Consider the following 13,482-nt stretch of genomic DNA (forward strand, 5'->3'; position numbering starts at 1 on the left):
TACCATACATTGTTGACTAATAACAACGTTGCTAAGTAACTTATCGACAGATTACAGATAGGATTGATTTCGGCCATAAATTATTCAAACAATATACTAATCCAAACTACCCATTGATAAAACTGAGATGCCAGCAGAATTTTCATATAAGGAATAGTAGAATAGGATATAAAATGGATAAGGAAGGACAGATAAGACTGATTGAAAGAAGAATCATTACGACATTAAAAAACTATTATTTTATTATTAATAACAAGTCGTTCACAACACAAGTCTAAAACTAAAATATATTACGGTGAACTATAGACTACAATAATCTGACAAATAGATACATACTATGAGTTGGATAAAATGCATAAGGATCACCATAAGTGTGAGTAAAGTGTGACGTGTGCGGGGCGGAAAGAATATGATCAGGTGCGTCTTAGCGCCTCCGTCTTGCGTGCTTGAGCTTGACTTCAACTACAAACGTGAGTCGATCATATTCTTTTCAGAGCGAGAGCGTTCGCGAGAACTTCGCTTCGGCACCGACATTTTCTTTTCGGCGCCCACCGGCCCGGTCCGGGTTTCAGAAACCGCCATTTCGAAAGCGTTTCTCAATAGAACTTTTGTTAAACTTCACTGAATTTATTCAAGGAACTTCATCCTTTACTTCTTGTTTCAATACCTTTTCAAAAAAAACAAAATCAATATTAGACTTAGTATTAGACCTTTATTAGAACTATCTTTACATCCTAGAGGCGTCGCCCGGGGGCGTTTACAAACTAACTTACAACTAGACCCTTTGTATCACTTCTATAGTACAGTTAACAAACTCGTGACTCTGGAGCGAAGAGCGCCCGTCGCCACGCGACGCGGCCAGATCGTTTCTTAGGCGTCGTTCTAATACAACGCGATTTCGCGACCGACGCTTGTTGTCCTTTAGCGCGTTCAGTACGCGAACTTCAGTTAGGCCCGTTTAACCAGGGGACCTAGTGTAACTTTTCAAGTTAAGGTTAACTGTATAAATCTGCCATTTAGGATGGACATGAACGGGACAGAAAACTTTTCCGTCCACACTTAACAGAGTCTAGGTTCACTTGAAAATACTAGGACCTCAGCAGGGCAATTCAGAACACTCGATTTGGTACGTTATCGTACGATAAGATGTATTTACAATTGAAAAATACATCTTATCGCACAATAACTTAACAAATCGAGTGTTCTGATTCGCCCTGCAGAACGGAAATGGGCTGAGATGTTTAGCGGACCAATCAGGTTATTGTTAGATGACGTGATCATTTTCACGTGACCTACACATAATCTGATTGGTCTATTTCGGCTCTGTTGGATAGCAGGCTTTAGGTCATCTGTTCGGTATATCAGTATGTTTTTTTTAATAAAAATAGCTAATAAACAAAGCAGCGGATCCGCTGATATTAAGCCGCCCATGAACATTTGCAGTCCTCTGGTGCTGCACCAATGCGTTGGGCAGGCTTTCAGGAATTTGTCAATCGCGAGTAAAAACGAACAAAATTCGCGAGTACTTGCGTTGGTCGCGTAATCGCGCTCTATTAGGACGACGCCTTACAATAGTGAGTAAACGACAGTCGCGCGAGCCGGCCCCACAGGTACGTTAAATGCATTAGTGGCCGGCGACATTGGAAGTGATGCTGTATCAAAATCTATGCTAGAGTCTGAAGGTGACCTCAGCGACACGATATTAATACCGACCTGTAAAGTCAAAGAGGGGAATAACCATGGTGTCCAACAACATTATCAGTCTTATAGTACACAAAACACAAATTGATTTCACTGCAGCTATTGCAGACTAAATGTTTTTTAATATTTCTTCCCTAGATATAAGACACTCTCAATTTTAAACAGCAAAATGGTACTGATTCTGATCACAACTAAATTATGGAGTATTTACATCTTTTTATTACCAATGTAATAAGAAAAGGACAGACAAACTTATTTAATTTAACTGTCAAAACATGATTTCAGCTGCTAGTCTTTCGCATAGTGTTTAAATTTGAAGAGTAGCACTAACACTTTGAGTTGTCAATTTAACTCATCTTCGATTCTTTTTAGCAATAATATATTTAGTTTGAAATAGCTAACTGGATAAATCTGAATTACTGTACTCTGCGGGTGAAAATATTCAAACCTGTTCATGGTTTAACCTTTGGTAAGTAGCTAGTTGTCAGATGAGAGGTATTCAACTAATCATGCATCAGAAAAAAAATAACTCCAAATTTTATTATATATTCATTAAATGTGTGCTGGATAAGAATTTTAATCCAATGATAATATGATAAATATTGGATAGAATCAGGCGTTACTTTGCGGAAGTTCATGTTTAGCAAGAAACAGTTAAAAATTATTTTGCTATAATCCGCCAACAGGATAAATCTGTATGGTCAAACATGCAGTTACAAGCTAAGCACCGCTTACCTTCCCAACCAAGCAATAAAGCGAAGTTCCCAAGCAAGCACTGCCACCACCATTCACATGCAACACCACACAAGACTTTTCCACTACTCTCGACGCACGTTTCGCCCCGACACCGGAGCATCCTCAGGAGATTTTGACTTTACAATGCTGTATTGTCAAGTCTTGACAATACAGCATTGTAAAGTCAAAATCTCCTTGCTCCTTTACAATGCTGTATTGTCAAGTCTTGACAATACAGCATTGTAAAGTCAAAATCTCCTGAGGATGCTCCGGTGTCGGGGCGAAACGTGCGTCGAGAGTAGTGGAAAAGTCTTGTGTGGTGTTGCATGTGAATGGTGGTGGCAGTGCTTGCTTGGGAACTTGGCTTTATTGCTTGGTTGGGAAGGTAAGCGGTGCTTAGCTTGTAACTGCATGTTTGACCATACAGATTTATCCTGTTGGCGGATTATAGCAAAATAATTTTTAACTGTTTCTTGCTAAATATGATAAATTATTTTCTTTACTTTGACATTCTTTAAAATCTTTAGCACTGAGCCTTTTAAAAGGTTCAACTATATTTTTTATAATCATTATTATCGAACATCAGAAGTGGGATTCTAATGCTACAGAACTTTGAGCACAATTTTGAGCAACTATTAAATGGACGATTTTTATTCTGGCAAAATGTCTTTGTTGCATGCTTACAGTTTTTGCAAGAAAATATTTGCCATCTGTAAAATTCGAGTATTCATGTTCAAACATAGAATCCGTAACTAAACGCGTATTTGCATCTTGCTTGCACAGAAGCGACTCTGTAGACTTAGGAAGCGTGCGACAGAGACAAACACACATCCTGATGAAAGTTTTATTTAGTTTGATTAAAATAAAAATGATTTTTATTAGTTATACATGAAAATAAAATGATAGATGAATGAATTCACTCGAAAATAAACTACCAACAATAAAAGAGGATTATTAGAAGTGATGGATAATATTTTGATGGCACCATGATAATACGAACAATTTTGTATTATCTCTTTCACTAAAGATATTATGCATACAATTTGAGAAGAGTCACCATATTGGCTCTGTCAGCTGTCATGTCAAAAGCACGGTAAAAGAACGGTTTACCGTACTTATAACAGTTGACAGATAGAGCACATATGGCGAGTCCTTTCCCAGATTGTACGCGTTATAATAAATTTCAAGACGATTTAGCTTTGAATTGCATGCTAAAAAATTTAATGTTTGTCACTTTTCTAAATTACTTAATATAAACAATGGTAAAGCGTCAAAGAAAACTAATGTCATATTATTGCATGTTTCCAAAGCTGAATCGCAAGAGAATTTGCTTTGCAACTATACTAATAGATGAAAAGTTAGACTAAACTCAGAAAACAGTGAAACAATGACAAAAAATGTACATATTTTACAGTGAGTAACAAACAACTACGAAAGAAAATGTTGTAATTTCACTGTGTTTTGAGCATCACAGAGTGAAAATTAATTTTATGAGAGATGTAGTATTTATGTCTTGAGAAATGGTCAAGTCAGTCGTAGATGCCACAATGACATAGAGGGTGGTATTATTAAGTACAAAATTTTGTCTTTTGGTCATGTTTAAGTACTGCTTTATAATCCAACTCATGTGGAAGTCAGTTTACTTTTATTTTACTTATATTTAATGTACCAATAGTTCGACAACTCACAAAATTATATAAAATAGAGTGAGCGCTTTTATATTGGATAAAAGATGATCGCCCGTCTTCCCTTTGGTGAAAATTATATAATTTATAGCGTGGACTCGGGGATAATGAACCTGTCTATCAGTAAGCGAATTCTCAGAATCGGATCATTAGTTTCAGAGATTATCCTCTGTATACAAAATAACTTCTAAGTAAACTTAAACAAAATTATAATAACATTTGGCCTTATTTTTGTATTAAGTCTAAAATGTAAAATTATATTATCTGCAACACTGTTGATTACAAATAAATGAATCAAATAAAAACAAAATAAAATAAAAATAACAAAAACCTCTGTATTAAGGGAGTAGTAATTAAGTTGTATTGAAATGACGGGGTTGTAATCAACAGTCGTACGGAAATAGCGGGGTAGTAGTCAAAAGTCGTACGGAAGTAGCGGGGTAGTTGTCAACAATCGTACGGAAGTAGCGGGGTAGTAGTCAACAGTCGTACGGAAGTAGCGGAGTAGTAGTCAAAAGTCGTACGGAAGTAGCGGGGTAGTTGTCAACAGTCGTACGGAAGTAGCGGGGTAGTAGTCAACAGTCGTACGGAAGTAGCGGGGTAGTAATCAACAGTTGTATGGAGGTAGGTTAGTGGGTTGGACTAGGGTCCTGAGCAAAATATACGCGGCGAGCGTTCGTAGCGGACGAGCGGGTCAACATTTATGGGGACAGTAGTCAACAGTCGCATGGAGGTCGGGTAGGGGTGCACTACGGGCCCCAGTAAGACTTACGCGGCGAGTAGGAGCGCTCACGCTCGTAGCGGCGGCGGCGGTAGTGCGGCGAGGGCGAGCGGTGGCGGTAGCCGCGCGCGTAATAGTCACGTTCGCGCTCGTTGCCGCGGTAGCTGCCGCGGTAGTAGTAGTCACTGCTGTAACAAACACAAACAACATTGTCGTACCTACTCCTAGCACAAGCCTGACGCTTAGTTGGAGAGGAAAGGGGAATATTAGTCATTTAACATGGCTAATATTCTTTAAAAAAAAAAATGTTATCATTTAATTTCTCTCACGGCTTTGCATATTATAATACCTCATTATCGAGAGTCCTCTAACTTGACAATTAAAAAAAACGTAATAACAGTCTAGCATGTTCTTCACTAACGCCACAACAGCCGCTAAACCGTATGAATGTCTGTAACATTTCCTATCCGTTTTTGATTTTGTTCATGACAATACTGATAACATTGGATGGGCATTCATAGACTGTCGCAATACAAGTGAAGAACGGACAGAACAATAAGAGTGATTTTAAAAATACTTACTCCCTATCCCTGCGCCTGTCGTAGCCGTTGTCGCCTCGTACACTAGAAATAAAATAAAAAATTTACAAATCGGTCCAGAAACCTTCTCCTGTTTGGATGTCAGTTAAAAATAAATAATCTGCTACATCCTGCATAACATTATTTGAGTTCAAATTTTTGAATTTTAGGACATAAAATGTTTGAGTAGGCCTTTAATAAGCTGACACATCTCGTGGTCGGCTTACACTAAATCTACTTATATTTTATGTACCAATAGTTCGACAACTCACAAAATTATATAAAACAGAGTGAGCGCTTTTTATATTGGATAATATTCTAGAAAATAAAAAGTGGTCTAAATGGAATGAACAAGTCCTTTTGTTGGAGAAAGAAAAACTGTGTGTTTTCCCATGTACATTGTTCATGTAAAGTATAAACACAAAATAGAATAGAATACATTTTTATTCAAGTAAACTTCAAGTGCTTTTGAATCATCAAAATAATTTACCAAGATAATATACCAATTTAAGATAAAAAGAGAGTGGTGTAAAAGAAACAGAAAGAAGGCGAAAGAAAGGAAGACAAGAGGAAGACGAGAGGAGTTAGAGAAAGAGTTAACTTACTGTGTTGGTTTGCCCATGTAAATGCCGGGTGTAGGCGTGTGCGCGCGCTGCGTGATAGAGAAGTCAACGCGGATGCGACGTCCGTCTATCTCCATACCAGTACACTCGTTCTTGGCCACCTTTGCGTCATCTTGAGACTCGAAGTACACGAAGCAGAATCCGCGAGAGCGACCGGTCTGAGACAATATGAGAATGAGTCAGTACACAGTTAGCTTACATCCCGGGGATGGGCATAGGCTATTTTTATCCCGGAAAATCAAAGGGTTACCACAGGATTTCAAAAAACCTAAATCCACGCGGACGAAGTCGCGGGCTTCAGCTAGTAAATTATAATATAGACTACAGAACTACCACTTTCGCCCAACACCCAACCGCTTAACCGATTTATATGAAATTTGGTACAGAGGTAGCTTGCATCCCGGAAAATCAATCCAAATACAACAGGATTTTTAAAAAACCTAAATCCACGTGGATGAAGTTGCGGGTATCATCTAGTCAAATATAAGTAGAAAAGAGTTCAAAATTTTGAATATTAGGACATAAAATGTTTGAGTAGGCTTTTAATAAGCTGACACATCTCGTAGTCGGCTTACACTAAATCTACTTATATTTTATGTACCAATAGTTCGACAACTCACAAAATTATATAAAACAGAGTGAGCGCTTTTATATTGGATATATTGATCTGAAGCAATAATGATTTAACAACAAAATAACCTCTGAATTTTTGGAGTTACATGCATTTTTAAGAAATTAAACATCACTTGCTTTGATGGCGAGTGAAAACATTATGAGGAACCTGCTTGCCTAGCTGTGTGAATCTGCCAATCCACACTTGCCCAGTGTGGATGACTATGGCCCGAAATCTAAGCCCTTCTCATTTTGATGAGAGATGTGTGCTCAATAGTGGGCCAGTGATGGGATGATGTTGAACAAAACAGCGGTTTTGTTTGACAGCCATTTGAAACATGTAAAATTAATCAATCAATTTAATGCAAATTTCAGTTATATGGATTGTGAGCTTAAAAAAGTAAGTTCACATTTTAGTTCAGTGCAAAAAAAGATTGGAGTCCTCTTAAGTAGTACTTATAAAAGTAACTTTAAAAATTCATCAATACTCACCTTTGCATCAATAACAACTTGAACTTTGTCAACGGGGCCAAACTTAGAGAAGATGTGGTGGATTTGCTGTTCAGTTGTATACAGGCTCAAGCCAAAAACACCCAAGCACCGAGATGGTGTTGGGTTTTCCTGGAGACAAAATACGGGTAATATACATATTTTTATATATTTAGCCTGTACAGGAAGGAAATTGCATGATACAATAACAGACAAAAGGAAAAAAAACAAGAGATATTTACCCTCTCTTCTCTATTTACTGCTTCCTTAAATCTATCCTATTGTTATGTTCGGTTCTAATTTAATCTGACACTGACCAATTCAAATTATTATTATTGCAGAATAGTTTTTTTTTAATCCATGACAAGTTTTTTTATCCAAGACTGCGACCTCACCGCTAAGTGATGATGTAGTCTAAGATGGAAGCGGGCTAGCTTGGAAGGATATGTCAGTTTTATTATAATTCCACACCCTATCAAAATTAATTCAACTTCATATACCTACCAATGGGACATTTTGTCTGTCAATTATGTCAGCTGCCAATTATCTCTTTCTAAAATTCAATGTGTAATCTTTCTTTCCAGGTATTCTATCAACATTACCTAATTATCAGTGAAGTTAGTCACAGATGTACAGCCAATTAAACATACCAACCAATCGGTAGATTAGAGCAAGTTCCACCTAGAATTTTACAAATAGGTACATATTTTGTTATACTGTGATATATAGATAAAATCAAGGTCATGCTATGTCCCTGAATGTATATAAATGTCGCTTGGTCGATCAATATACATACACTACCATACCACAACACAGAGAAAATATGGTCATCTATGAAAACTTTTTTGTATGTTAATGAATTAAATAAACTAAATGAAGACATTTGATAAGTATAGGCTACAGCAAAGTTACCAAACAGTATAAAATACACAACAATTTTATACTGTGTAAATAAATTTTAAGTTCTTTGTAAATGTAAATTACTACCAATTTCCAAACTGTCTAGTAACTTTATGTAACCCTACTTATCAATTTGGTTAGTAATATTAATAGGGGGAAAAAATTACATTTAATGTTAGTTACTCTACTGATTAAAACTACAAAAATAAGTAGATGAACTTCAAATATACAGCGTCATATTTCCTTATAATCCTTCAAGTTGTATTGAATTATAACATTTTCAAGATAAATTTTAATAGAACTTTTCAAGTGTTTTGGATCAAATTGGGTCAGTAAAACATGTACCATTGTACACTTTTTGATTGCCAATTGTTGAATTTGTAAGATAATTATTGTAATGCTGATAACAATTAATGTAAACTTAAAACTAAAGCTACACTACCTAGCTAGAGCTATTTAAAAGTTGTAAAGTACATGGGTTTGCGCTTATCTGCAAACACACCTAATGCAGCCTCATGTAGAGTACATCTGAGTTATATTGGTGATACAATAACTAATAATAATGAAATGTTTTAGTTTCACTTTAGTTTTCTGTTGTTTCTGTTATTTTATTTTTTATTGTTTCTCTTATTTTATTAATGCAAACATTTTTTTAAAATAATATAGCAATAATGAGATAATAAATAAATGAGAGAAAAATGAAATGCAACATGGGTACATCAATAGGCACATAACAAAAAAGTTTAGCTAACAAGAAATACACAATCTGTACATTTGAAGTCCAACTACGGTGTAATATAAAAAAAACTGTGTCTGTACCAAAAGCCTCACCCGATCACCTTGGTGCCGCCGCCGCGACGACATCGGGCTGTGCGAGTGCGAGCGGCGGTACGAGCCGCGCGGCGAGTACGAGCGCGAGCGGCTGCGCGAGTAGCGCGACCCGCGGTAGCCACGCCGCGGCGTGCCCGAGCGCGAGCGCGTCCTGCAAGCACAACCTAGCGTCAGCCAGTAAGGCGTCATAGCATACAAATGCGAAAGTTTGTGTCTGTCTGTATGCTAACTTTTTAAGGCCCAACAATCAACCGATTTTGGTGCTTAATACAGAGTTAGCTTACATCCCGGGGATGGACATAGGCTACTTTTATGCTGGAAAATCAAAGAGTTACCACTGGTTTTTTTTTATATAAACTAGCTGATATCACACTAATATTATAAAGGAGAAAGTTTGTATGTGTGTATGTGTGTGTGTATGTGTGTGTGTGTGTGTGTGTGTGTATGTTTGTTACTCCTTCACGCAAAAACTACTGGACGGATTGGGCTAAAATTTAGAATGGAGATAGATTATACCCTGGATTAGCACATAGGCTACTTTTATCCCGGAAAATCAAAGAGTTCCCACGGGAATTTAAAAAAACCTACATCCACGCGGACGGAGTCGCGGGCATCAGCTAGTCTGACATGTATTGCAAGGCGACTTTGTATGGTACTAAGCAAAAACCTTCACACAGGTGTAAACAACAAATTTGAGCAAGTGAAAGCCTATGAAACAAACATCTATACCATTTCATGCTGTGATTGGCACATGAGTGAAGAGCTGATTGTAATAATTACTTACAGTAATTGGAAGGGGTCAACACCCAAGACTCTCAAAATTTGAGAAATACCATGCAAAGAGAGAATCTAATCAAAATACTCCAAAAGCCTCAGTATAGAAATGGACTGAAATCTATAATGTCAGTGATTCAAATCCCACTCATTGCGCTGTTGTTATGATTAATGTGGCTAATACGCTTTTATTTTTTAATACAATACCCAACACAATTCATTGGTTTGCATCATAACTAAATAGTATGTCTCTGCCTAAATGCTTGGTCGCCTCCCACCACCCACCAGAATGCTTATCATGTTCATTGATAAAACTGTTGCCTAACGTTTATTGAAAAAACAATGCCTACTTTGAACAGCTACTTATTAGATCAATAATACTTATGTCCATTTGTATACTGTTTTTGATACAAAACACGGCAATGATACAGCAATTAAGTTACAATGTTTAGTGGGTACATTAAAATATGATAAAGCTAACATATATTAATCAAAAGAATGCAATTGTTCAACTTTGGATTCTATCATACATTACCATAATACTACTGAATTGTACATCAATTTATGAATATTTGGTTGCGCAAAAACATTTATGCCTAAGTATAGTTATAGAGCTATAAATATAAAATTGCGCAACGTTCGCCTTGACAACGAGGTTATGATAAAAAATCTGCACGGAAAACAAGCAAATGGACAAAATATACAAGGTTGAATTACCAAAATGATATGTAGGCTTATAAAATTGTTGGTTAGACTTACGGGCTCCTGTATTTTCTGCTGGATGCTTTTGGCGGCGGCGGCGTGCGGGACCGGCTTCGGCTGTGCCCTCGAGCCATTACAGCCGCCTTGGGGGCAGGTTCCCGAGACCCGTTGCGGGTCCTCGAGCGGCTCCTCTGAAACCACCACGAGAAAATCGTGAATATCCCGCTCAACCGGCAAAATAAATGCAACGCGCATGGGGCGCGAGCGGCAATCGCTAACTGCCCAGATAATAATTATAGTACCTCACGATCCGACATGACGAGTATTACAATACGAACAACAAAAGCGTAATTAACACACTCAATCAATCTAATTATAAACGAAAAATTCTTTAGCTATATAAATCACTCGGACACGCGGCCGCAATGAAAAACAAAATGGCGTCCCTTGAAAATAAAAACGCGGAAACGCGGAGCGCGAAACGCCGAACCGACGCCGAACTCCGAAGCTCGATTTTCGAATGATCGAGTGACACCTCTGTCAAGTGTCAACTTGCGAACTTGACAGCACCCTTGACAGTCTGCCTGGCAGTCATGCTAAATACTGCCACCCTATGAATTTAGTTTTTCCCTAGTTCCTTGAAAAATAAACTCTTTTTGTCAATTTTCAAGCCTTTTTCAACACTAAACCAGCATAGTGATGTGCCTAAACCTCCCTAGAGTATAAATGTTCCTTGGCCTAAACTCTCCTCATTCTGAGGATAGTTGGAGATCCCCTGTCAGTATTGAGCTGGCGATTGAGTTGAGATGACAATAAGAAGAGTGATGAATGTATTGTAGCTTTCATCCATTGTTTGTTGAATATGCGCATTATGTACCACATTTATTAACTAAAAATTATTCCCAATACCTAGGTAAATATAAATGTACGGGGATCTTTTTGAAGTAGTTGGTTGTCATCATAATTTTTAACTGCTCTCTTGTCATATTTACCATACTGTGTATGTAACTTTTTCTTTTTCTTTACTTTATTAGGGTATTTTATTGTTTCCTTGGTCCTTGGTCATTGGTTTCTATGTTACATATAAGGCAAAATTTGTGTACATAGCAACACTATTCTTCAACCGGAAACAGCGGAAACCATAGGCGGAAACCATTTTACCCCCATATGCCAGCCCATTGCCACGAAAACTAGCATGTTGGCAGAACTTGTTATCTGTCCTATCTGTCACACTCGCTATGCACTCGCTACTGTAAACAAAGACCTTACACTACTAACTAGACTGTGCACCATGGCGAAAAATCCGGTCCGCATGAGAGGGCTCCCGTTGGTAGTGTGTCCCTTTCTAATTAGGTGACCATGATAAAACAGAACACAGGACATATTGTTTTGTATACTCCGACTTTTAACTAGATGCAGTAAAATGACATTTCATCTTTTACTAAACTCCAATAAATCTCCTATTTTACACCTAAATAACTGAAAATATTATGTACGCATGTACTCGCTACACTGAGTCTATCTGTTTCTCACACAATATTAGGTTAGGTGAAATAGCAAGCAGGTTACACCGTTACCCACGTGCGCCGGCAGCTTCGGTCGAGCTTATTGCGTACTCATAAGGGTCAGAAGTACTTTTTTCTTCTCTGTACAATAGGCATCATCTGACATACCGTTAATTTGACAACAACCTTACTAACTTTTCACTCCGTATTGAGTCCGTACAAAAAAGCTACATAATATTATTATTAAATGATTGATATGTCAAATGAACGTCATGCATATTCTAGACGAAAAAAAAGACTAAAATTGCAATAATTATTTAATGATTTGTTTTTATACATTGCATTTTCCTAATATAACCAGGAATAAAGTCGTCACATTTAAAATGCGCACTGCAAATAACAGACGATTTTGAGATTTTTCCAGGCACTGCATTTCCCCACATCAATTTCTGATTTTCATTCTTCGGAAACCTACAATACAAGAAATATGATGACTAACATAGATTAAGTTTCTGTTACTAACAAAACTTCGAGTCAACTTAAGTTAACATAACATAGTGTAACCTTGTTATGTAGGTACCTACCCAAAGGTGTATGCAGAGGTGAATATCACCCACATTACACCAGCTATGTTTAGGACCCGTAAGTAATAGTGGGCAAGTCAAGAGCTTCGCCGTTCGTCGGACAGTATTTCCAACTTCGAACTAAGATTTTTCTATATTAAAAACTAGCTGCCCGACCCAGCTTCGCCCGGGAATTTCGAATAATATTTTTTATAAAACCATCTCCTGATACTAACAAACACAATAAAAAATGAAATATCCAATTTGGTGCCGTCGATCGGAAGCTATGCGCGTACAAACATTTCAGAGATTCATTTTTATTATAATTGTAGATTATTAGCATAAATCTCCAATTTAAGTCAGTCGGGACGTATCTGCCTACTTCTACGAAACTAGAAAAATCTTTGATCCACATAATTCATGGTTAACCTAAAGAATATGATTGTTGTTTTTACTTACCTGTGGAAAGAAAAGCTGCTACCAGGATAAAACTCATTTTTGCACCTGTCACACAATTTGAATTCACCATTTTTCATGAAAAACAAACAGGTTTATTATGAAAATGTACACAATCGCAAATCGAAGTACGAAAATCAACCAAACAACCAAGTAAACAAACCACCATATTGCATTTAGTATTACCAGTCCCAAACATTTAAGTACTACTTTTACTCAGTATTATTGGATTATTTTCTAAATACAACGAGATAATTATTATTCATATAAACTGTAGAAATATTAAAATTGAGTTTCAAAGTTTATGGATTGTTCGTTTTGGTAAATCATAAAAATACTAAATATAAAATTTTCTACCATTACTACCAAACCCAATAAATTAGTTGAGCTGGCAAGACGTCAGACAAGGACACACTACCCCCGGAAGCCTTCTCACCAGGACCGCTTTTAGATAGCTACCGATCATAATGGAAATAGCTACCCTAAGATAATATAATAGATCTCATTTTAGCCTAACAAAAATTTTTGATACACAGTCTAGTTAGTAAATGTAAGGTCTTTGACTGTAAATGACAATAATATTCTAGGACTTCGTCTGTGTTGGTGT

The 13,482-nt window shown here is 37.1% G+C and overlaps 1 protein-coding gene and 1 long non-coding RNA gene across 4 annotated transcripts; both read right to left on the reverse strand.

The window, feature by feature from the left end:
* Positions 1-216: 216 nt before the first annotated feature.
* LOC123872429 (transformer-2 protein homolog alpha) lies at positions 217-10,877 on the reverse strand. Of its 3 annotated transcripts, none has more exons than XM_045916710.1 (8): positions 10,654-10,877; positions 10,409-10,542; positions 8,864-9,026; positions 7,148-7,276; positions 6,026-6,201; positions 5,424-5,465; positions 4,894-5,030; positions 217-667 (listed from the first exon to the last, which is right to left on the reverse strand). In XM_045916710.1, the coding sequence occupies exons 1-8, from the start codon at positions 10,666-10,668 to the stop codon at positions 642-644; spliced, it is 822 nt and encodes a 273-aa protein (XP_045772666.1). In that variant the 5' UTR covers positions 10,669-10,877; the 3' UTR covers positions 217-641. The 3 variants fall into 3 exon arrangements, with proteins under 3 accessions (XP_045772666.1, XP_045772668.1, XP_045772667.1); XM_045916712.1 differs by having other exon boundaries at positions 217-1,713; XM_045916711.1 differs by lacking the exon at positions 217-667 and adding an exon at positions 3,801-4,692 and having other exon boundaries at positions 4,833-5,030.
* A 1,283-nt stretch (positions 10,878-12,160) lies between these two features.
* Positions 12,161-13,398, reverse strand: LOC123872437. Its single transcript, XR_006797474.1, has 2 exons — positions 12,879-13,398; positions 12,161-12,327 (listed from the first exon to the last, which is right to left on the reverse strand). It is a non-coding gene; the product is annotated as an uncharacterized LOC123872437 (long non-coding RNA).
* Positions 13,399-13,482: the final 84 nt, after the last annotated feature.

Source organism: Maniola jurtina, chromosome 15 (assembly GCF_905333055.1).
Source record: "Maniola jurtina chromosome 15, ilManJurt1.1, whole genome shotgun sequence".
In the NCBI taxonomy this organism is placed as follows: domain Eukaryota; kingdom Metazoa; phylum Arthropoda; class Insecta; order Lepidoptera; family Nymphalidae; genus Maniola; species Maniola jurtina.